Source organism: Narcine bancroftii, chromosome 3 (assembly GCF_036971445.1).
Source record: "Narcine bancroftii isolate sNarBan1 chromosome 3, sNarBan1.hap1, whole genome shotgun sequence".
NCBI lineage: Eukaryota > Metazoa > Chordata > Chondrichthyes > Torpediniformes > Narcinidae > Narcine > Narcine bancroftii.
Window position 1 is genome coordinate 268726518 of NC_091471.1, and position 23524 is coordinate 268750041.

General features: G+C 39.5%; 1 protein-coding gene across 1 annotated transcript in view; it reads right to left on the reverse strand.

The window, feature by feature from the left end:
- LOC138758743 (ephrin-A5-like) overlaps positions 1-23524 on the reverse strand; it is a 377942-nt gene that overhangs the window by 17228 nt on the left and 337190 nt on the right. Inside the window, exons 3-4 of the mRNA XM_069928087.1 lie at positions 2896-2961; positions 16-87 (exon numbers count right to left, since the gene is read on the reverse strand). Of these exons, the coding sequence (XP_069784188.1) occupies positions 16-87; positions 2896-2961 (138 nt within the window). The remainder of the gene's footprint in view (positions 1-15; positions 88-2895; positions 2962-23524) is intronic.

Genomic DNA, 23524 nt, shown 5'->3' on the forward strand with positions numbered 1-23524 from the left:
TTTGATATTACTAACCTGAAGCTTCAACTGAACTGTTGTTTACATCGAAATCACCTTCATTCACCCCTACTGCTTCCATACAACTGTCTACGACAGAAATAGAAACAGTAGCTATGTGTCAGTATGAGGGTGATTTTCAAAGCATAGGGTTAGTGAGCAGAGAGGGATCCTGTTTTCAAGTTCCCCTTTACTGAAGAAAACTACAGCCTTAAAAAAAAGTTAGACATTAAGGGGAAAAGTATTAAAACATTTCCAGTGTAATCTTGGAAATAATTATTGTCCAAAGGACCTTTTTTTTTATATTAAGAGGATTTCAGGGAAATGTAATTTTGCTTTGGTTTAATGCTGAGATCCTAAACCCATCAAACTCAGCCTTAAGCAACATGCAGAGGACTGAATAATATAATTTTGCTTAGAACATGAGCTTAAACTATATACCTTCCCAGGAATTGGAAAACTGTCTGCCTCACTTTGTAGCTCAATTTTACTCAAAAACCTTTTCTGCTGATTCACCTGACCCTGGTGCTGGACCCTAAACTATTACCTCCTTTGTATTTCTAGCCTGTGGGTACAACTGAGCTTCCATCCACGTCCCTGCTCTTGAAACACCCCTCTATGTCCTGTGGCATTTGTATTTTTTTACCTAATGCCATATCCAGCAATTGATGACCTTATTTTTATGTTTCTTTCCTCTGCCCAGCCCACACTTGATGAAGTCAAGTGATTATCTGAAATCCAACATCCAGACTTATCATTGCCACTCAATCAGATCTTAACAATGGTTGACTGAGTCACTTCAACCAACCCCAATCCTGAATAGCTCAAAGGAGGACTCCCATATGCAATGAGAGATTGGCGTCAATTCAGAGATGTGCAAAAGTCCCTGTTTCCCCCACCCTCCCCCCTACCTCCATTGCCCCAAAACAATCATCCAAAGTAGTATACATGTTAAGTGCGATTATGGATGGAAAACCACAGCCTATTTAAAGTACTGCACACATCACTGTATCTATGTTTTATTGTCAATATTTACTGTAAATATTCCCTAAATCCTGCTCTTGGTGGCTTGAATGTGTTTCCTTAGACTTTCTAAATCCTAGATTTCCTGAACAGGTTTTTCTGGCAGAGCTGATGTTAAAAAAAAGGTCTGAATAATTTTGCCTCTTTCGAACAATTATCAGCCGAATTTAATATTTCCAACGGGCATTTTTTTAGATATTTACAAATTAGGCATTTGGTTCAGTCCAAGCTTTCAGATTTTTTGCGCATTTCTAATACTAAGACTCATGATCTGTTTTTTAACATACAATTTTATTTTCGATGTGGATTAATAGGATGTATTTATAATAATTCACTGGACCATTGGCCAGGATCAAAAGAGATTGGGAAAGAGACTTGAATATAACTTTTTCCAGATGAAGATTGGTATTCTACTCTCAGTGTGATTAATGACTCTTCATTTTGTGCAAGACACTGCTTATTACAATTTAAGGTGGTGCACAGAACTTATGTGTTCAAACTTAAATTATCCCATTTTTATGCAGATATTGATTCCTTTTGTGAGAAATATAACATTTTTGAAGCCTCTCCGATTCATATGTTCTGTGAATGCCCAAATTTAGAGAGAGTTTGGAAAGGGATTTTTCAAGCTCTATCAATAATTCTTTAAATTGACTTAGAGCCCTGACTGTTAATTGGTCTGTTTAATTTTTTTTCTCGTGACTCAGATGAGCCTTTATTAGCATCTCAAGAAAAAGTCTTAGCTTTTACTACAATGACAGCTAGTTTATTGAAATGGAACGGAGATGCATCCCCTACCTATATCCAGAGGCTATGTGATGTAATGTCCTATTTAAGTTTAGAGAAAATCAGATATAATATTAAAGATAGAAAGTTTCAATTGATGAAGTTATGGGGCCCATTCTTAGAATATTTTTATACTTGGAAGAGTCAATAAGTATTATACACTCCGGTCGGTAATTCTTTGTCTGTTCTCCAGTGGGTCTCCAGTGATTCCACATCATTTTTGATTTCTTTTTCTTCTCAAAAAAGTAACCTTGATTAGAAGGAAGGGATTAGATTATTTTAGTTTAGTCTTATAGTTTTTTAAAATCTTTATTATTTTAATACAACAGTTTAATAAACAGGTCTAACATGGTTGCATACATTAAATTTATTACTAGATTGAGTTATTATAAGTAACTATTAATGTAGTTACACACATTTTATTATTTAACCATTATTGTCTTGTTTTTTTGCTCCCTTTGGTAGGTATTTACCTGTATTTTACATGATCGACATTTATTATGTTGAACTCTATAAAAAATAATCAAAAAAAGAAACTATAAAGGCCCAACAAAAAAACTGGAAACATTTTGATTAGTTCAGTTAAAGTGACTCAGTTTCAGTCAGATCAATTTTCTAGTTGTCATCAAGCTCTTACCTACAATATTCAAGGCTTTCTTCAAGCAATCCTTTGAAAACTAGTGTAATAGCTCAATGATCCAGTGCTGAAGTCCTAACATTTTACTGTCCTTAGTTAATACTAAAAAAAACAATAAAAGCAGTCAAACCTAATCTTTTGGACCTGAATCTTCCATTAACCCCAAATTCATTCCATCTGGGGAGCCATGTTATTGCTGCTATAAAGCCCAATAAAAACGTTCTTACCAAGTTGTTTTATCTGACTTTAAAATCATGGCGAATCAGCAATGATGAATTAAAGTGAAAGAAAATGACAGTAGAACAGTGAGGGAAGAAGGATTTACAACACAATATCTATTTCAGTCTTATATGACTTTCTCAACTCATTAATTTAATAATTATCACCATGCAAGCCTTAAAAGAATGACGCCAATTGAAGACATCAGAAACACTCAAGCACATGTGACTTACTTGTTGGTCTGACATATACTTTTAACTTTAAGCAGGGCTTCCCAACAATGTTAGGGTGAGGTGATGCTGGAAAAAAACACAATGAGAGAATGGTTAGTGGTGCTTGTAACTGTCAGGTTGTACACTACCAGCCTTTAAACATCATTCTTCACAATTTCACAGGGAGCGATAACTTGTCTCTGTGGTTCAGATGGCTGCAGTTTTACTCTGATCAGATATTTCCATGTCCACTTACCTTTTAGACCATTGCTTTGAATTTAGATGGCTGAGAAATGAGGCAAAAGAGGGAAAGGCCACCATACATGTGGCCCACTAGAAATATCACAGCTCTATTCATTATAAACCAGACACCACATAGCACCATTCACCCAAAGCATCCTAAAGTACATAGTATTCATTATACACCTGACAATGCTCTTTATTAGAGACCCTATTGCACCATTCGTTACGGACCCCATTGCACTATTACATAAAATTCCACAGTATCATAAATTGTAGGCCATATAGCACCATTCTTATGAGTGCATATCATTCATTTTATACCCTATAGCACTATTCATTAGGGATGTACCATCCTATAACATCAATTTTAAGAGACACCACTACCCCATTCATTATAGTTCCCATGGCATCATTCATTATAGAACCCAAGGTGCCATTTATTAGACCTTATAATACTAATTATTAGAGACCCCCACTATACCATCCATTATAGATCCCAGTGCATTATTCACACCCACAGCACCAATTGTTAGACTCCATTGCACCATACAATAGAAAACCACACTACACCTTTCAATAGAATGTCCACTGCACCACACATTAGAGGCCATACACTACAGCATTCATTAGAGACTCCATGACACGAAATCCCACTGCCCTATTCATTATTGGAGCTGAAGCATTATTCATTATAGACCCCATTGCACCATTCATTATGGATCCCATAAAACCATTCATTATTGACCCAAGTATAATTCATTATAGACCTCACAGTATCATTCATTATATAATCCACAGCACCATTCATTACAGGCTCAACAGCATTATTCATTATATACCTTAAAACTCTATTCATTATAGATCTCAGTACTATTAGAAATAGATCACCTAGCACTGCCTCTGATTGTAACACTTACCATTCAATTCTGTGCTTCATGGCCCAATACCACTTTACCCCCACCACTGCTCTATTCCCCCCCACCACCCCTCCAATCCTTCCCACTATCGGCCAACCTCTCCACTGATCACTGGCTCCAGAAGTCATTAGCCCAGTCACTGGGGAACATGAATGTATTGGAATTTCCATGCATTATTGTTTTTCATGTTTTCACACAAGAAACATTTCTGTCATGTTTCTCCACCAATGAATAAGAAAGATTCTCCTAACATTTATTCTGAACTTACATTATTCCAATTTCCAGTTATGTTCTATTTTCTTGTCTTACTTTGATACAATAATCTCAGTTTACCTTATCTATATTATTTAATATTTAATGTAATTTGATGAGACATTCACAAGAACATCTCTTTTCAAAATAATAGCTTTAATAATAGAACCGGTGAAATATGAGCAAGTAAAGATTGGAAACCTTGGTGTAATTGGTTATATTTATTAAATATTTAACATTCTGAATTACCCATTTCATAATTCCTCTCTTTAATTCTGGGATAGCTTCAAATAAAAGTCATTCTTCCATTTTTTTCCCATCACTTTTATCTGCTCCATCATTGTCCTGATGTAGGGGCTGCTCATGTCTCCATTCTTTGCCCATCGTAAACGTAAAGACAAGAAGAACTGACCAGGTGTGTGGGTCATCTCACTCTGACCTTTCTTCTTTGGCTTGGCTTCGCGGACGAAGATTTATGGAGGGGTAAATGTCCACGTCAGCTGCAGGCTCGTTGGTGGCTGACAAGTCCGATGCGGGACAGGCAGACATGGTTGCAGCGGTTGCAGGGGAAAATTGGTTGGTTGGGGTTGGGTGTTGGGTTTTTCCTCCTTTGTCTTTTGTCAGTGAGGTGGGCTCTGCGGTCTTCTTCAAAGGAGGTTGCTGCCTGCCGAACTGTGAGGCGTCAAGATGCACGGTTTGAGGCGATATCAGCCCACTGGCGGTGGTCAATGTGGCAGGCACCAAGAGATTTCTTTAGGCAGTCCTTGTACCTCTTCTTTGGTGCACCTCTGACACGATGGCCAGTGGAGAGCTCGCCATATAACACAATCTTGGGAAGGCGATGGTCCTCCATTCTGGAGACGTGTCCTACCCAGCACAGTTGGATCTTCAACATTGTGGATTCGATGCTGTCGGCCTCTACCATCTCGAGTACTTCGATGTTAGGGATGAAGTCGCTCCAATGAATGTTGAGGATGGAGCGGAGACAACGCTGGTGGAATGAGATCAAAGAACAAGGACCCTGGTGACTTCCCTGGTCGGACCAATTGAAGGAATTTCAGGGTGATATCATATCTTAACTTACGTTGCCAATGAGACACTGAACAGTGACCATGGCTACGTCTGTCTGTTTTACACAGCAGTCAAAACCTTACAGTCATAATTCTATGCAGCAGGAGATTTTCAGTCTAAATATCCAAATGTTATTTTTATGTTTATTTAGGATTCATGAAACTAATGATTTTACCTTTTCAGTTCAGTTCAGATACCATAAATGAAATGATTTTTTGATCTTTTCTATGCTTTATATATATATATATATATATATATATATACATACACACACATACAAACACCAAATTAGTCCATACAATTAACATTTGAAAATTAAATCAAGTACATAGAAACGTGACTTATAAAATTATTAATGAAGATCCATAATGATCGTTTGAAAATATTGATGCTTGATTCCAAAGAACTTGGCTGGAGGTCCACTATGTCATATTCGTCCAAGATACAAACCCACACTGATCGCCTCATTACCCATAAATTCATCTCAACGACGAAAAAGCAAGGATTAATGTTTTTGCATTCCATGATGTGGAGGGGATTGCTGATCACATTTTACAAGCAGAATCCACTCCTGCCAGTTCAAACCTAAACTGTTCTTCAGATGAACAGGAAAGTCTGCAGACGCAATGATTGTGGTGCAAAGCATGAAAGTGCTGGACAACCTCGGCATATATATTTACCTCCCATGAGCACTGTGAGACTGGCTGAGTTTCTCCAGCATTTCTGTGTGTTTTTAAACTCAGCAGGTCACGCAGTACCAATAGGAAACAACGGAATATAACCCATAGTTTGGAGGTTACATCCCTTTGCTTCTTATAGATGGTGCGTGACCTGCTGAGATTCTCCAGCACTTTTGTGTAGTGCCTTAACATAATCCTTCTACTGTACTACAAAATCCTATTTGCAGATAATTATCTCAAGAATGACGAAAGGTCACAGACGGGAATGGGTCCAAAAAAAATCAAGCTGGACTAGGCCTGCTACTTGGACTTGTGCTTCCCTGCTGTAGGTACTCTGCCAGAGGCAGCAAACTGTCCCTTGCACCCAGGAGGTTGCTGGTGAGGGGGCAGAGAGACGCCAGTGGAATATCTCTGAGACTCTGCCCACAGAATGGCCTGAAAGGATGAGGAAGGTATAAAGTCTTATCAAACCTGGGAAGCTTTTTTATTTTGTTAAAGGTCTCTAATGAACAAATGCATTTAAAAACTATGAATCAGCCAGAATGAAAGGATAATAGAACTTTGGCTTTTATTGCAAGACATATCAAGTGTTCGGAAGTTTTGATTCAACTTTACAGGCCATTATTGCAAGGAATGCTGAACGGAAAGAAATTTTGCTTCAACTTTACAGACAATCAGTAGGAAGCAAAGTTATATCCGACGTTTCAGTCCTGAGCCCTTTAGAGGTTATACGCCTTTGCTTCCTATAGATGCTGTGTTACCTACTGAGGTTCACCAGCACTGGTGAGACTGTCCCTAGAGAACTCTATAAAGTCTTGGTCTCTCTATGCATAAGAGGATATGAAGCGAGTTTCGTTATGTTGATTCCTGGGATGTATGAAGGCAGGTTGGATCTATACTCATTGTACAGAAGAATGAGGGATGATCTTATGGAAATGCAAGATTTCTGACGGGGTGAAAGCTGAGTGGATGTCTTCCCAGTGGAGGTGTCCAGAAATAGGGGGTTGGATCTTCGAAATACTCAGTTGTTCATTTAGGATGGAGATGGGATTCTCTACCCCAGAGAGCTGTGAAGGTGAAGTCTTTTTTTTACACATTCAAGGTAGAGATTGACAAAGCTTTGAACTACAAGAGACTCAAGGGATATAGAGAGAGCGGGAAGGAGGTGTTGAGGCCACAACAAGATCTTAGTGAATATCAGAGCAGGTTTGAGGGGTCAACACTTCTTATGTTCACACAACCGAAACACTAAAAATGATGTTTAAAAAAAAATTAAGACTAAAATGATTCATTAAAAGCATTAAACTTTTAAGAAATGGTTAAAAAAAAATTAAAAGGAGAAAAGCAATGAAGAATATACCTTTATCTTTCTAATCTCCAGGTGAGGAAAACCCACTCAAAAGAATGGGGATTTTGATCCACTTCAGGGATGGCTGACATTGCGGCAAAGAGACAGTTTTCCATCACATGCGTCCCAGAATTACACAGGATCTGCATGCGGGAGTTACCCATCTGGGAGCAACTGAATGCTTTGGAGTTGCTAGAAGGCACAGGCAGAATCATTTACCCTTTTGAACAGGTGATTTCATGGGTGGTCTGAGGGAGTTAGTACAGATTTTTATGTACGGAATTCTAATGTTTTAACCACCAAGGCTCCTGGTAAAAACGGGAATACTTCCTTCAAGACACAATGTGGATGGCCTCAGCAGCTGAAGCCAGAACAGAAGGGAAATGCTGGATATTAATGTAACAGTTTTAAATTGACACAAGTCCAGCTAAAGGTCGTGTAACAATGACCTCGGAACCACTGAGATGAAACCTGACGGGCAGCATTCACAGTACCACAGTGTCGTCGTGTATGGCTGAAAAGGGTTAAAGTATTTCAGAATTCTAAAAGGAGTTGGTCCAGATGTCAATCTCTGGCTAAACCGTGTGCACTGGACCTCAACAGGGGGAAAAAAAAGGAAAATGAACAAAGCATGGCATGGGTGCGCTCATCCAGTGAGACAAGATGAATTTAGTTTTTGTCCTCCTTGTTCCTTTGTAGTCACTTGCCACGTCTGAAAGAACAGGTCTGATAGACACTCTCTTTGTCCACAGATAAGAGGGCCGCTTCTGTCTGACTCTAGGATACTGCAGCACAATGCAGCAGGATGGAAATTCAGGTTCGTCTTACTGAATGAGGTTGAATGTCTTAAAGGCATATGCCCCTTAGAGGAGGTTCAATGTGAGCCATATAGTGAGGAGATCACCACCTGCCTTGCATTGTGGCCACTGGCAGGAACTCCCCGTGTTCCCAGTCCAAAATGCCCGCGAAGCCCATTTTCTTTTTGCCTTTGACCAGAATGAACAACCAAAATGTCAAAGATCATTACCCTTTCAAAAGAATTGGCAGTGAGCCCTCTGCAGTAGTTCAAATTCATTTGACTCCCAGCTTTGCTGGGGCACCAGGAAATTTACATAAGGAGTGAGCCGGATTAGGTCAGCCAACGACCATATCCGTGACATGAAATCTTAAAAAAAAAACAGGTTAATGCCTTCAACAAAACAGCGGGGCTGTGAATTTAATAAGAATTTAGGTGAGACTTTGTCCACTAATGGCTTCAGAGGTCAATTTCACAACTGCCAAGCTTTCACAATATTAACATTTAGCTATGGCACAACCAATTCTACCTTTGAGAGCAGATTTCTGGAATTCAGATTCTATCTGCATTTAACTACAAGCTTGGCCACAAATGTTCTGGGATGTCTGTCTGACGTTAACGTTTTTTAAAAAATTGCGTTACCCACCCCTCAGAATCTTTTCCTGTGCTCTTTGAAGCACTAACTTTCCTAGGGATGCATTTCTACAATCTCTGATTGGTTCCACACGAGACGCTGCAGGCTAATTAGCGACAATTTGCAGTAAAAGTCCGAAAATTCGGATGCCTAAAATCCAGACTTCTCGAAAACTCGCGGATTTTACGTGTGTGAGCATGCATTGCGTAAGTGCCACAGATATACTGCCCGAGAGATTGGGAGATCCCAAAGTCCAGACTGACCAAATCCCCGGGCAGTCCAAATGTTAGGAGTTTTACTGTACTTGAGCACGTTTTTAAGAGCAGGTTAATTGGATGACCTGAAAGGTCCAAGCTTCCTCTCCTTTTGTGAAGCCACAACTGCTGCCTGACAAAAGATGCCCGGGCATGAAGCGTTGGCTACCCTTTCCTTCCTCAGGATGTTGCGTGACCTGCTGAGTCTCTCCTCTTCCCCAGCATCTGCAGACTTTCTTGTTTAACTCCTGCTGCACTCAGATGCAATGTTTAGGAATATAAAATTGCCACAAATGAACGTGGCTGATCAGGGCAGCGTGGTTAGCATGGCAGTTAGTACAACGTTATCACAGCGCCAGCGAACAAGGTTTAAATCCAGCGTAGTCTGTAAGGAGTTTGTACGTTCTTCCCGCGTCTGCGTGGGTTTCCTCTGGGTGCACCAGTTTCCTCCCACCTTTCAAAACGTGCCAGGTTGTAAATTAATAGGGGTATTTGGCCAGCACGTGCTCATAGGTCTGAAGAGCCTGTTAAAGTGTTGTATGTCTTAAAAAAATGATTTTGTTAAGGGACTAATCAGGCTGAACAGTTTGCTTTTAAGCTGTAAATTCAATGCAATTTATAGTCAGTACAGCTCATCATCACATTTAACGTTACTTGTTCTGCTTTGAATTTTGATTTCTCTACTATCACCATATCAAAATTATGTTAAAATATTGGGGCCACCTAGTTATTATGTTGCAGTTAACGAAAAAAACATAAAATTATGACAGCTGCTATTTTATTGCCTATCACAGGAATATGTATCAATAAAACATTTAAATAGCATTATTACAAGAAATGAGTATTTTATACCAGGTTGTTGCATTGCTTTGTAAATTAATTTTCAGATAATCAAACGATTTGTCTCTTTAATGTCTGGACAAGTAATAACTCTATTGATGAGGTTCTTTATCTAGGTTGGAGCAACTGCTCAATCAATCTGATTGGTACTTTTTCTTTCCTCTTAATTTTCACTGAGATGAGAGATGTTTCTTCTGAGTAATCGGGTTTGGATAATTTCATGTAGAGATATGAAATATCTCTCGCAAAATAAAGGGTGTTATTATACTCCCTCTGCCCTGCCTGAACACCATGCCCAGGGCTCTCGTTTGCACCTCATGTGGCCAGGATCTCCTCTGCCGAGGTGGTCACAATATTCAGGACACGTAGCTTCATAATCTGATAGGTTACAAATATAGCAGTGATTCTGAAGACATCACCACGAACGTCCAAAGGACATAGGCAATGGATATCCAGGACCCTACTCTATCTGTGCACTCCATCTTAGATATATTGCACTCAGTACTGTACAATGAACATTTGGGGAAGAACATGATTGGAATTATTTTCATCAGATTTCCTTTTGCCTTAAAAAGAGGTAATTTCAGCTCATCAAACTGATTATAGTTCTCAATGTAACTTTCCCCGATCAAATTTCCTTGCAACTTGGTTTTCCCACTCTCCTCCCTCCAGATTCTACCACTCAGATACAGATGAGGGACAATCCATAGAAGTCATTTTATCTGCCAGCATGTCTTTGGGGAGTGGAAGGAAATTCAGCTCTGAGGGAAACCCCATGTGATTGCAGGGAGAATGTGCGGTGTTTGCACACATAGCACCGGAAGTCGGGACTGACCTGGGACACTGGAGATGCTGTACGAACTGCACCACTGACATCAACGGAGTACTTCTGATCGTGAACTGATCTTCTGTCAATCTAATTTCTTTGCAGACACACAGTAAATGAAAGGTCCTTCAGAGAGTTATTGGTGAAATTGGGTTGTTCTGGTACTTGCTGTCCCCATGCTTAGGCACTCCGAACCAACCAGACTTTAATGGCTGCAGTGCATTTCTGCAGGTCTCAGGTAGGTCACGTTTAATGGTATCAATTGGTGATGATGATTTACTTTATTGTCATTATACCAGTAAACCAACCAATGAAATACAATCAGCATCAACCGGAGGTTAAAAGGTGCGATATACATTACAATAAAAGGTGTGCAATTAAAATCAACATCAAGACTATTCCACATCGAAATGTTCGAAAGTACTGATTTGACAATGTGAGTGCAGTACCCATCAATGCCATGATTCAGGGTTCAACATAGTCATAGCTTCATTAAAAAAAGTTCTTCTTGAGCCTACTGGTGCGCTATTGAAGGCTCCAGTAGTGTCTGCTCAATGGGAGAAGAGCGAATAGTCCATGATTTGGGTGTGCTGCATCTTTGATAATGTTTCTCACCCTGCCCAGACATTCGTTCCCTCTGTTTTTGATGGTAGGGAATTGGAATCCAATGATCTGTTGGGCAGGTTTCTCTACCCGCTGGAGTGCCTTGCGATCTTGTGCAATCTAATTCCCGTACTACACCGAAATTCCATATGTTAACACGCTCTCCATCGTGCATCTATAGAAACCCAACAGTGACCTGGGACCGAGGGGCATCTTCCTCATGCTCCTGAAAAAATAAAGACCCTGTTGGGCCTTTTTAATCAGAATTGAAGAGTTCAAGGACCAAGTGAGATCTTCAGAGAGATGGATGCCAAGGAACTTAAAGCTCAGTAAAAATTCCACCACCACTTCATTGATCTAAATCAGGATGCGAGTGTGGCTTCTGGTGTGCCTGAAATCCATGTTCCTTGGTCTTCTGAGTGCTGAGTGTCAAGTTGTTATTGGCACACCACAAGGCCAGGTGCTGTACCTCATCCCTATAGTCTATTTCATCGACCCCTTTCATCAGACCTACTACCATTGCGACATCTGCAAACATGATTATTAAATTTGTACTATACATAGGAATGCAGTCGGAGGTAAAGAGGAAATACAAAAAGGGGCTCAACACACAACCCTGGGGCATGCTGGTATTCAAGGTAAGAATGGAAGAGAAAATATTGCCCAGCTTAACAGATTGAGGACTGTTAGTTGGGAAGTCCAACATCCAATTACAAATGGATGGGCTGATACCATGCAGACAAAGTTTGGTCATCAGCTTAGAAGGGACAACAATGTTGAAAGCCGAGCTAGGCCCACATCTGCTATCCAAGCCTCCTGAGACCCACCAAATGGTCAGAGCTCAGAATGAAAAGAAGTTTTGTATTCAACTTTACACCTGTACCTTTCAACTGATCAACTGGCCACCGCACCTCACCAAGGCTTGATCAATTGACCACTAGTCCTTCTATTTGTCTATTACAGAGGTCTGGCATCAACTCCAGCTCAGGCAATGTTTCCAGTTCTGATTTCCTATCTTCAAACCTCCTTTCTCTTAGACTGGGCTTCACACTGACAGCCTGCTCCACACTGACAGTACGCAATGGAACTAAATCGATAAAAAAATTAAATGACACAGAATTAGGAGAAAAGAATATTGTGTCATATACATCAGTCCAAAGCACTTTTCAGCTGTTGAAATTCTTTTTATCATGCAGGAAAAATAAAAATTCATGGAGTTGTGAAGCACAGAAATTGGCCCTTCCTCCCAAGTTCATTCTGCCTCCTTTGCCCATCTCCTATAATCCCATTTGCTTGCATTAATTCTGCAACTTTTGTCTCTTCAAGGGCTTCCACCACCTCTTATGGCAGCACTTTGTGGATGTCAACCACTCTCTGTGTAAAATACTTGTCCCTCAGATCACAATGGCACTGTCAGATGCCCCTCCAACAGAATCATTAGGTTTGTGCATGATACAACAGTAGTTGGCTTCAGCAGCAAGAATGATGAGTCACATTACAGAGAGGTGGTTGATAGGCCAGAAAAATGGTGTGAGAACAATGACCCGAGTGTCAACATGGACAAGACAAAGGAGATGATTGTGGATGTTAGGAGGACCAAGGTCAACCATTCTCCACTACACATCAACAGTTCTGTCATGAAAAGAGTGAAGAGCACAAAGTTCTTTGGCATACATATAAAGGACGGCCTATCACAACACCATTCATTCGTCTGGAAGGTACAGCAGTTCCTACACTTCCTAAGGAGTTTGAGAGGGTCCTATCTGGCTGCATTATTGTGTGGTATGGTAGGTGCAAAGTGCGTTAGAATGGAAATCTATACAGAGGATTATTAAAACAGCTGAGAGGATCAGTGGGGTCTCCCTTTCCTCCATATATGACACTTACCAGAAGCGCTGTCTAAAGAGGGCTCAAGGAAATTATAGAAACCTGTGTTTGCTATCCGAAAGAAATTTGAATGGGTTTTATGAGAAAAGTCTTCAATAGTAGTGAATGGGTCTTCACTTTACACCATTTCAGCTGACAGAAGGTTTCATAGGAACACTCTACTTTCATATATATGTTACTTTTTGAAATCTTTATATTTTATGTGTTTTTGTGAGTGCACTGTGGACTTGGAGAGACGTTGTTTCACTGGGTTATACAGATGTACAATCAGATGATAATAAACCTAAACTTGAACGTGAGAATGTCCAAGGATGACACACTAGTCTCCATTACAACATAAATAAAAGTTTTTCCTACAAACTGTACCTATTACTAATTTCAGCTCTCTTATTAATGAACTAAATTCAGGACCCCAAGCTGCAGCGGAGGGATTTGAATTCAGGACCGCTATCAGAGGCCTGTAAGTCCAGTAACCAAACCACTACACTGCTTCACACTGATGGTGGAGGGGGATAATCCGCAGGAGAACATAGGGGAAACTGGATCCTAAAGATTACAAAACCCATCTCCATTATATCACCAGACTCTGAGACACACAGGACAGAGCCGGGTGCAGCTTACTTCCTGTAGTTAAATGACTTTCTCTAACTCCCTCACTTTTTCCTTCATTAATCTCATCCCCAACACCTTCCAAATTCTGATATCACCTGATTCACAGTTCCTGACAGAGAGGAGCATGTTCCCAACAGGTTTAATTTAAAAACTCAATGATTAAAACTTAATTTGAATATTGCTTCTAGATTAATTATTCTTAAAATAATAACTGCTTCAGTGTTTTGAGCTGGAAGAGGGGACAGAAAGCTCATTAAAATATAAAGCAGAAAGGCAATGGTTTAATCAGTTCTACAGCCCCTGATCCCATCATCAGACATATTGGGACATTATGGCCATTAGCAGAAGTTGTGATGTAGCTATTGAACTGTGGCAGGACTGCTTGTACAGGAATGAAATCTATTACCATGCATTAACATTCATTCTCTCAGCAAACAGGATTAAAAACCACACAAACTAATCTGCACACGATTATTGGGACTGAGTGTGCCGAGATATGACATTAAGCTTGGAGAATTATCGGCCAATTCAAGTGCTGGTTTATAAAACTTACACTTACTTAATTATTTGTTCATGGTTATGGCAAGGTCAGCACTTTTTAAATCACACCCTGGCCCAGAGGGTAATTAGATGGTGACAACATTGGTGAGTCTGGATTTGTACGTAGATAGGCCAAATTGGGTAAGGAAGGTAGATTAGACAAGAGGAGTATTTATCCTTCAGTTTCATGATTATTGTTATTGATAGTAGCTTTCTAAATTTAAAATGTAGTTAAATAATGGAATTTAAATTCCCAAGCTGCCACGATTGACACTCGGTTAGACTGAATCAGAAGCCCAACTATTGAAACCAGTTTTGCCTTTGGACCTTTCCATTGGCTCTTGTGGCAAAGGTGGCATTGGTCCACCAAGTTCAAAGCGCATCTAAAACCTAATATCTACAGTCATTCAGACAATCACATTAAATATTTATCAGCAGGGAATTAACCCCTTCAGCTCTCATTCCTTTTCTCAAACATAAGCATACTTCTACCTTCCTGCGTATACATAATTGTCCCTGTGCATAATAGCTGACATAATTACTCTTTCCATAGTAATATGGACACCTGGGTATCTCCATTTTATGCCCAAAAGTCAATGGAGTTGGCGGTTAAGACATAACCACATTGCTGACACTGGAATCAAACTGGGTAAGAAAGGTAGATTTTCTTCTTTGAAAGGAATTTATTCCTTCAGAGAGTTAGGTGAGGCCAGCATTATGGCCCATCAATAATTTCCCAATTATCTTTGGACCAAACAGAAGCTCTGGCCATTTCAAGTGGACAGTCAGGGAAACCCCTTGTTGATTTGTGCCCTTGAAGGCCCCCATGATGACAGAAAACAAGCATTTCCATTGACATCAGAAAGTTGGAGTGCATTAAAGTCAGGCAACGGTTGACAGGGTTAAATATGCTACTGTGATGAAAACCAAACAGAGAGTTTCTGGCTTCATTAATTTAATAAACAGCTACAAATTTAAGAAGAAAGGCTTGTCTGACTGTTTTATGGAGTATGCAACCCTCAGATAAAAAAAGCGCAAGAAACTGTAAATCATGAGAAAGAGACGAGAGGTTGCAAGGTGACAGCTGGGTTTATAATGAACAGCGACATATATCAAAACTAATTATTCCATACAACAGTATTTGTTACTGAGAAATACTGTTATCGTAAATGTCCTCTGCACCATCTAACTCATCCGATCTGAAAACATACAACATTACTGTGTTGTTTCTTAAAATTAAAATAATTTACCTGAATGCAACCAAATTCTATTACACATAATTAACATAACATTTCTCTCTGCTAATTGACTACTGGGCGAATAACCCAAACCAAACAGTTGACTCTTCATAAAACTTCATATGTGCTATGTTTCAGAATTAAATGGAGGAGTGTTGCATGCCAAGTCATACTGAATGCATGGAAACCAGGAATTATGCCCTAGATTTTGCTGGGTAGGTTGTTAGATTGTTAGGAACAATTACTTTCAAAACATGAGAAATAATTATTGTGTTTTCTATTACCGCTTTCAGAACTATCTTCAGAGTTAATGGTGAAGGACGACAAGCAGTCAAGAACTGCACTGATAGTTTGACTGGCTGAATTCTGATTGATGTAGTTCTGCAGTATTTGTAGCAGAAAGACATCAAGTTCAATCCCAGGTCTGTGGTGTGTTAGGTTATTTTGGTTGCCTGACAGAGGGATGACACAATTTATTGAATTGACCCAGGATCAAAGATGGGAAAGAGGGGAGGGAGAGAGATAGAGAGAGAGAGTATGTGTGTGATTAATTCAAGTGGCCATGTGCTGCAACCAAATTCACACTTTAATGGACGTCTACATGTGTGGGTCTCTGTGGTGTAGCCATTAACCCCATAACCAGAGCCTCAAGGGAAGATAGGACATAAGAGAAAAATAAAAAAATAAGTGTTACTTTATTCTTACAACAAAAAGAGAAGCTAATTTTATTCCTGGAATGTATGGAAGTTGCTTTCACTCAATTGAACTTTATGAAGTGCAGAGGGAATTGGAAGTGCTTGCATGAAACACAAAGGTTGGTTTGCAGGTGCAGAAAGGCAAGTGGAACGCTGGCCTTTATTGCCAGGTGAATTGTTTTTAAAAGCAAGGAGGTTCTGCTGCAATTGTACAGGGTACTAGTGAGACTGCACATGGAGGACTGTGTGGAGTTCTGGTCTCCCTATTCGAGAAAATATATACAGGCTTTGGAAGCTGTGCGGAGGATACTGTATTCACCAGGTTGATTCCGGTGATGAAGGGATTAGCTTATGAAAAGAAATCAAGTTCCCTGAGACTACATTCACTGGAATTCAGAAGGCTGAGAAGGGATTTTATCAGAACCTATAAAATGATGAAAGGAATAGATAAAGATAGAGGCAGGAAAGCCTTTTCCATTGGTCGGTGAGATTAAAACTAGGGGACATGGTTTCAAGATTCAGGGGAGTAGATTTAGGATAGAGATGAGGAGGAACTGCTTTTCCCAGAGAGTAGTAAATCTGTGGAATTCTCTACTTAAAGAAAAAGAGGTTACCTCATTAAATATATTTATGCCATGCATTTACATAAATTTTTGCCAAGCAGGGGATTAAGGACTATGGAGGAAAGGTAGATAGGCTGGATCTTATTGAATGGTGGAGCAGACTCGATGGGCCAGATGGCCTACATCTTCTCCTATTGCTTGTGTAAGTTGCCAAGGTTCACCGGTGGTAACTCCTTTTACAATACAAGGGTCACATCCTTGAAAACTGAATGAGGCAAGCCACTGTCTTCTGATTGTAATGTATATAAAAATGCTGGAGAAACTCAGAAGACATTTCTGCAGCATTTTTAATGCAGCAACGATAAATATACATACCCAATATTTCGGGTCTGAACTGTTCACCAATGTATGAGCAAAATGCAGGCAGGTGGAGGAAGGGGCAGGAGCACAGGCCCACAAGCAAGATATCATAGGTGGATATGGGTGGGAGGACACGAGGAAAAACCTGAGGAGTGATAGTAGGAGTGGATAGCTATCTGAATGGAGAGGAAAGTGTGCGGAGAGCTGGAAGAAAGGAAATAGGGATTAGAAAGATAATGAGATAGAGGACTGGCCTAACAGAAACAGAAGTGGGTATTAATGCCACCCGGTTGGAGAGTGCCCAGACGGAATATTAGGTGATGTCCGTCCAATTTACAGACAGCCTCGGTTTGGCAGTTCATGAGGCCATGGACAGACATGCAGGTGCAGGAGTGCAGAACAGAATTGAAATGGTTGGCCACTGGGAGATCCTTGCCATTGCCACTGGACGCAAACTGAGATAAAAATACTAAAATGATGGAGGAACTGAGCAGGTCTTGTAGCGTCCACAGAAGGTAAAGATAGATAACCAATGTTTCAGGCCTGGCCCTTCTTCTTGGATGCAGACGGGGAGATCATTTTGTTGAGCAAACAGTCCTTCCAAATGAAGCAACAGTTCACATGAAGCTGTGGGGACTTCTATTGCATCTGATGCGCCCTTCTCTTCACTGGAGAGATTGGACGCAAACTGGGATATCTTTTTGCTGAGTTTCTCCATCATTTTTGTGTGAACTACAATCACAGCGTCTGTGGATTTTCTTGCTTAATTCACATCTATTGTTTCCAGATTATTCTTTCTTTTCTCTTTTTTTCTCTCCTGCTCCTATTTTCTATGCAAGTAATTGCACAGAAATTAATTTTCACCTCAAAACACATTTGAACATTTGATGTTCCTTTTACTGATATTATGATTTAAATCCAAAGCACCCATCACTTTGGATCTCACTTAACACCCTGCCTATGCAGACTCAGGGCAAACTATAGAAGACACTGGAACAGTACTTTGGACCATGACATTCAAAGGGTAAAAAAATACCCACGTGAAAGACCATTTCACCTTCAAGATGTGTCTTTTTCTTAAGATGTGGTAAAATAAGCAGCTGGGGTATGGAAGCATGTTATTTCATGTGGAAAAAGAGAGGACGCCAAAACTCTGAAATCTCTGGCTGACCCAGGTATAGGATAAGTATGTCGCTACTGGTTGCTTCAATCCCACTCATCCAGGACAATCACATTAAACCACTTTTATCCAAAACAAAGTTACATTTCAGACATTGCAAATAATCTTATTTTTGTAAATGAACTAGATTTAATGATGCAACATCCTTCATACAGGAAAGCATCTTGATTCTTGAAATGCAGACTTTGATGTCGAGTCTTAGATCCACAATGACCAAATGAGACGTACAATTTACATATGGCTCACACATCATTAATGGAGATGACAGGCATCAAGGCACAATTTCTTTTGTAAAGGAAAGTATTCATTAGTTACCCCAGAATAGCCGTAGCTTGTTGGTGAAGTGAGTTACAACAGATTGAAAGCTTTAATAAGTCCTTGTTTCCAGATATGCTGTTTGACTTTGTGACACTATCTCAGTGTATACTTTAAACATTCACTGGTGTTCTTTGCAGACATATTGAATTTGAAGAGAGCTGCTTCAAAGAAACAAGATATAGAGTTTTGAAAACAGAATGAAGAGTTTGCTACAATTTTTTTATCATAATGAGATGACAAATCTAAGTAAGAAATTTTAATAGGCTCATTTGCAGAGAGACATCCAAATGGGGTAAATTGTAATCGTACGCTACCTGCCCGATATATATAGGAGCAATTGGTTGCCTTGAAAGAGGAAACAGTTGGGGTATGAAACACAAAAGTCTGCAGATGCTGTGAGTGTAGTGTAGTAAAAACACAGAAACGCAGGAGGACCTCAGGTAATGATATATAACTGTTGTTATGGGCCTAAGCCCTTCTTCAAGGTAACAGTTGGGGTATGGCTCTATTACATTAAATTCCTAACTCCTTGGCTGACGGAGGGGTATAGAATGAAGCAGCAATGGGTATATTTTGTACACTAGCTGTATAAAATTAGGCAAAAATCAGCAGAATATAAAAGTGAATAAGAGGATTAAAGTGCAAATATGATAATCTATTGTAACCGGCGTAAAAAGAGAATCCAATGGAACATTATTAGTAAACATTTTATTCCAGTTGACACCGATAACGAACCACAATGAAGAGTAGGCATGGCTGGAAGGTAAAAAGAATTATTGTATCACTCCTTCACAAGGAAGTTGGCACTGCCAAAGTAATGATAACCAAGAGGCAGCTGAATCACAAACAAAATAAAACACATAAAGGGAAAGTGTTAAAATGATTGGCAGTACGTCAATGTGCATAAGTGACCAGAATGGATTAGGGCAGAATTCCAAAGATATTGGTCAAAAGTAAACTTAGATTCAGGGTGTTGTCTAAGAACCAAGGTAACAGCAAGTAACACTTGCTCGTGCATAAAAGAGGATTAGGGTAGTATAGGCCAGTTGTTAACATTGGCAGGAGAGAACTTTTGGAATCAGCAATTTGGAAAAGAAATCAACCATCAACAAGTAAAGAAAGTGGAGTTAGCATTTTTTCCTTCGTGGAGGGATCAAAAACCAGGTGGTGTAAATTTAAAATAATCGGTAAAAGGATGAGCAGGGAGATGAGAAAAGATGCTTCAGATTTATTGTCAGAGTACATACATGACATCACATACAACCCTGAGATTCTTTCTCCTGCGTGAGGAAGAATGACCACTTATTGGTAGTGCAAGAAAACACGTATGCGCATGTAAACAAATAATGTAAACAAATTGGGCAATAGAAAGAAAAAGTAAATAAAATGCATATGCTGGAATGAGACCCTGATTGAGTTTGTTGTTGAGGAGTCTGATGGTGGAGGGGGAACAGCTGTTCCTGAACCTGGTGGGGTGAGTCTTGTGGCACCGAGACCTCTTTCCTAATGGTACAGCCAGGGGTTGATGGAGGTCTGGAACTCACTGCCAGAAAGGGTGACAGAGGCTGAAATTTTCATTACTTTAAATAAAAGTATTTGGATGCGCACTACAAGAACCTGCAGAGCTAGGGATCCGTAGCTGGAAAGTGGGATTAAGGTGGAGAGATCTTTGCTGGGTGGCTCAGACACAATGAAGTGAATAACCCATTATTTTTAATGACTTTCTGAATGGTTGAATGATAAAGTGATAAACTTAGAATTTTTGTGATGAAGCAAGAGAGATATTGGACAGGAGCTTGTTGGATTAACATTGTGTAGGGTCTTTCAAAGTATGTCTCATGAAGTACCAACAGCACCAAAACAAGATCCCATTGGACAGACAGGGCCAGTAGGAGCATTGAGAGGGGGGTGATGGGAAGGGGTATGCAGGAGAGTTCCCCAATGTTTGTACTTAGATCTCTGCTATTTTTGGTCCCTTTCAATTACATTACCTTGAGGGTGGAGGGCAGTGTTTCACAGTATGTGGTGAGCACTGAGGACGGTGGACAAGCTGGTGATGTGGGAACTGGTGAGCACAAGGAGGAATAAACACCTGTGTGTTTATAGCAGAAAGGGAGTCATGCAAGTGAGGCAGAAATTCACTCCAACATAAACACGTAAAAATGAGTTTGTGAGAGGAATCCACAATAATCCATGAATATTTTGGAAAAATATTTCAGTTGGGACAACTCTTTACAAAAGTTTGTGTGTGTGTGGCATTTTTCCACCGCATCTAATTTGGGATTTCCACTAGCCACAGTCAATGAGTTTATGGCTTGAGTGGCAATGCCTTGCACAGTTTGGGATTCCTGTTTAGGAGAGCGTGAGACAAAGGTAGCTCTTGTGGTATATGTAATACTAATTGGTATCACTTTAAGAAATGCATTGTGAAACCACGTTCTCTGTGTTTTGTTGCAAAATTTATAGAGTGGATTTTGTGAGAGAGCATTTTTGATTTTACAGAAATAATCATCTGAGAGAGAGAGAGAAGGGAGGATGGGAGGGCAGTGGCAACCTGCCACTTTGACAAAGACTTCCAGGTTGTGTTTAGGAGACTGAACACTCATGAATCTCCTCCAAAATATTTGGAAGATTAGCCTTTGAGATATCTGGCTCATCGCTGGAGCTCAGCTAACCCATGGGCCCTACTTTGACCAGCTCTCAAACATTTAAACAATGTCACATGAATTGGCCTGGGTCCCTCATTTGAAACCAGCAGACACATTCCATATGACAGCCACCCAAACTGCATTTGCCATCAACCTGGAATACTCTCTCCACAGAGGCTGTTTGACCCGCTGACTATTTTGACATTCTCTCCTTGACGAGCAGATTTCCAATTGCATTTCCTCTTGCCAAGGTATGGACAAAGAGCAGGGCAATGAGACCATTTGCATTGCTGTTTGATTAATACAGAATCTGGAAACGAAGTATTAATTGTGGTATCAGGTTATGAAGGCTAACAAGTCCAACGAGATTCAAAGTAGGTGACCTGAAGGGAAGGGACGCTGGAGCTTTCAGGAGGAAGAGGGAAATCATCAGATAGACTAAACTCAATGTATAATCACATCAGCATCTAAGCCACTGACCATGAAATTCAACACTTCCAGATAGGAATAAATTTCTAAGCAATAGTGCCTTAGAGGATAGAGTTATTTAGAATGATCGGTGCATGAGTTGAGACAAATTAATTAATCTCATCCACATCTATTTTGTTTAGAGCCGCACTGCAACAACTGAGCAGGTGGATTGTCCTTGTTCATTTTACTGGGCATTGATCTTCCTTTCCTTGTATCTTTGCTTGAGAGATAACTCTCTCTTTTATCAGTTGAAATTACTCTGGTTTCCATCATAAGTTGTGTTTGTTTTCACCAAAGCTCTTGATTAAATAGACTGTTCATGAATGGATGCTGTGATACGACCAGTGTCTACTCTGTCTCTAACCAGTGACTGATGAAATGGTCTAAGCCTCTTTACTTCCAGTCCTATGGCTCCCATAGACATTGTTCATATCCAAAAAATACCCAGGTCCAAAGAAAGGTCATATGTTAACCTTGAATTCTTTTCTCTGAACATTCCTCCCAAAATACTCACATTTCTGTTTTTATGTTACTGTATATCTAAACAATTTATAACATCAATTATATGAAAGCTAGAAATAAATGGGGATTTAAAATAAAAACAAATGTTTATTGGTACTGTACATATAAAATAATTCAAATCAATACAAATACACCTGGCATATAAAAGAAAAACAATAAGAAAGCCTCCCTAAATAACATTCCCTCCCACTCTCCCCTACAAAGAATAAAGAAAGAAAAAGAGAAAAAGAAAAAGACAAGAGACTGCTTATTACTTTAAAGTTTTTTTTTAATATTGTATGCTGAGACCTTAAGGAGAAAGGGAATGTCCGAGCCTCATTTAAATATTAACACCCATATTTTGTAAATATGGACTCCATATCTTCCAAAATATATAATATTTGTCACTTTAAGTTATAAGTAATTTTATCAAGTGGTATATAACTCTGAACTTCAGCATCCATTCTTTCTATACCCAAATCCGTGTCAGACTTCCAAGTTATGGCAATGCATTTTATTGCTATTGCTAAAGCAATTTGGATGAACTTCTTTTGATACATATCCAATTTCAACTTAGGTTCAATATTCTTAATATCACTCAATAAAAATAACATTGGATCCTGTGGGAATTTAATCCACAATATTCACTCAATAATTACCAATTTCTAACCAAAAAGGTTTAATGTTAGGACACTGCCAAGTAGAATGCAAAAATGTACCAATTTCCTGTCCACATCTAAAACATAAATCTGAAAATGTCTGATAAAATTTAAAAAAATTTTTATATGGTGTTAGGTATAACTGATGAATAAAATTATATTATAGTTCACATTTATTGTACTTTTCATATTTTCTCTACATATCCCAATCTATTTGTTTATTCAAATCTACTTCCCATCTTTGTCTAGAATTATGAAGCCTGATGACAATAAATTTGAACTTGAAGCACACTCTGGTGACTTGAGTACAGGACCTAAGATCACATTCTGCTGCAGCCTTGTGAGAATGCTCCACTGTTGGAAAGGCAGATGTAGTTAAAACATTGCTGAGGGCAATCCATAGGATGTTACAAAACAGATGTGGACTCGATAACTCCCCACATCAGTATTATTCATGTGAATACACCCATCAAAGAAGCATTGACCATTAGCATTCACCTCACTCCTGTTTGAG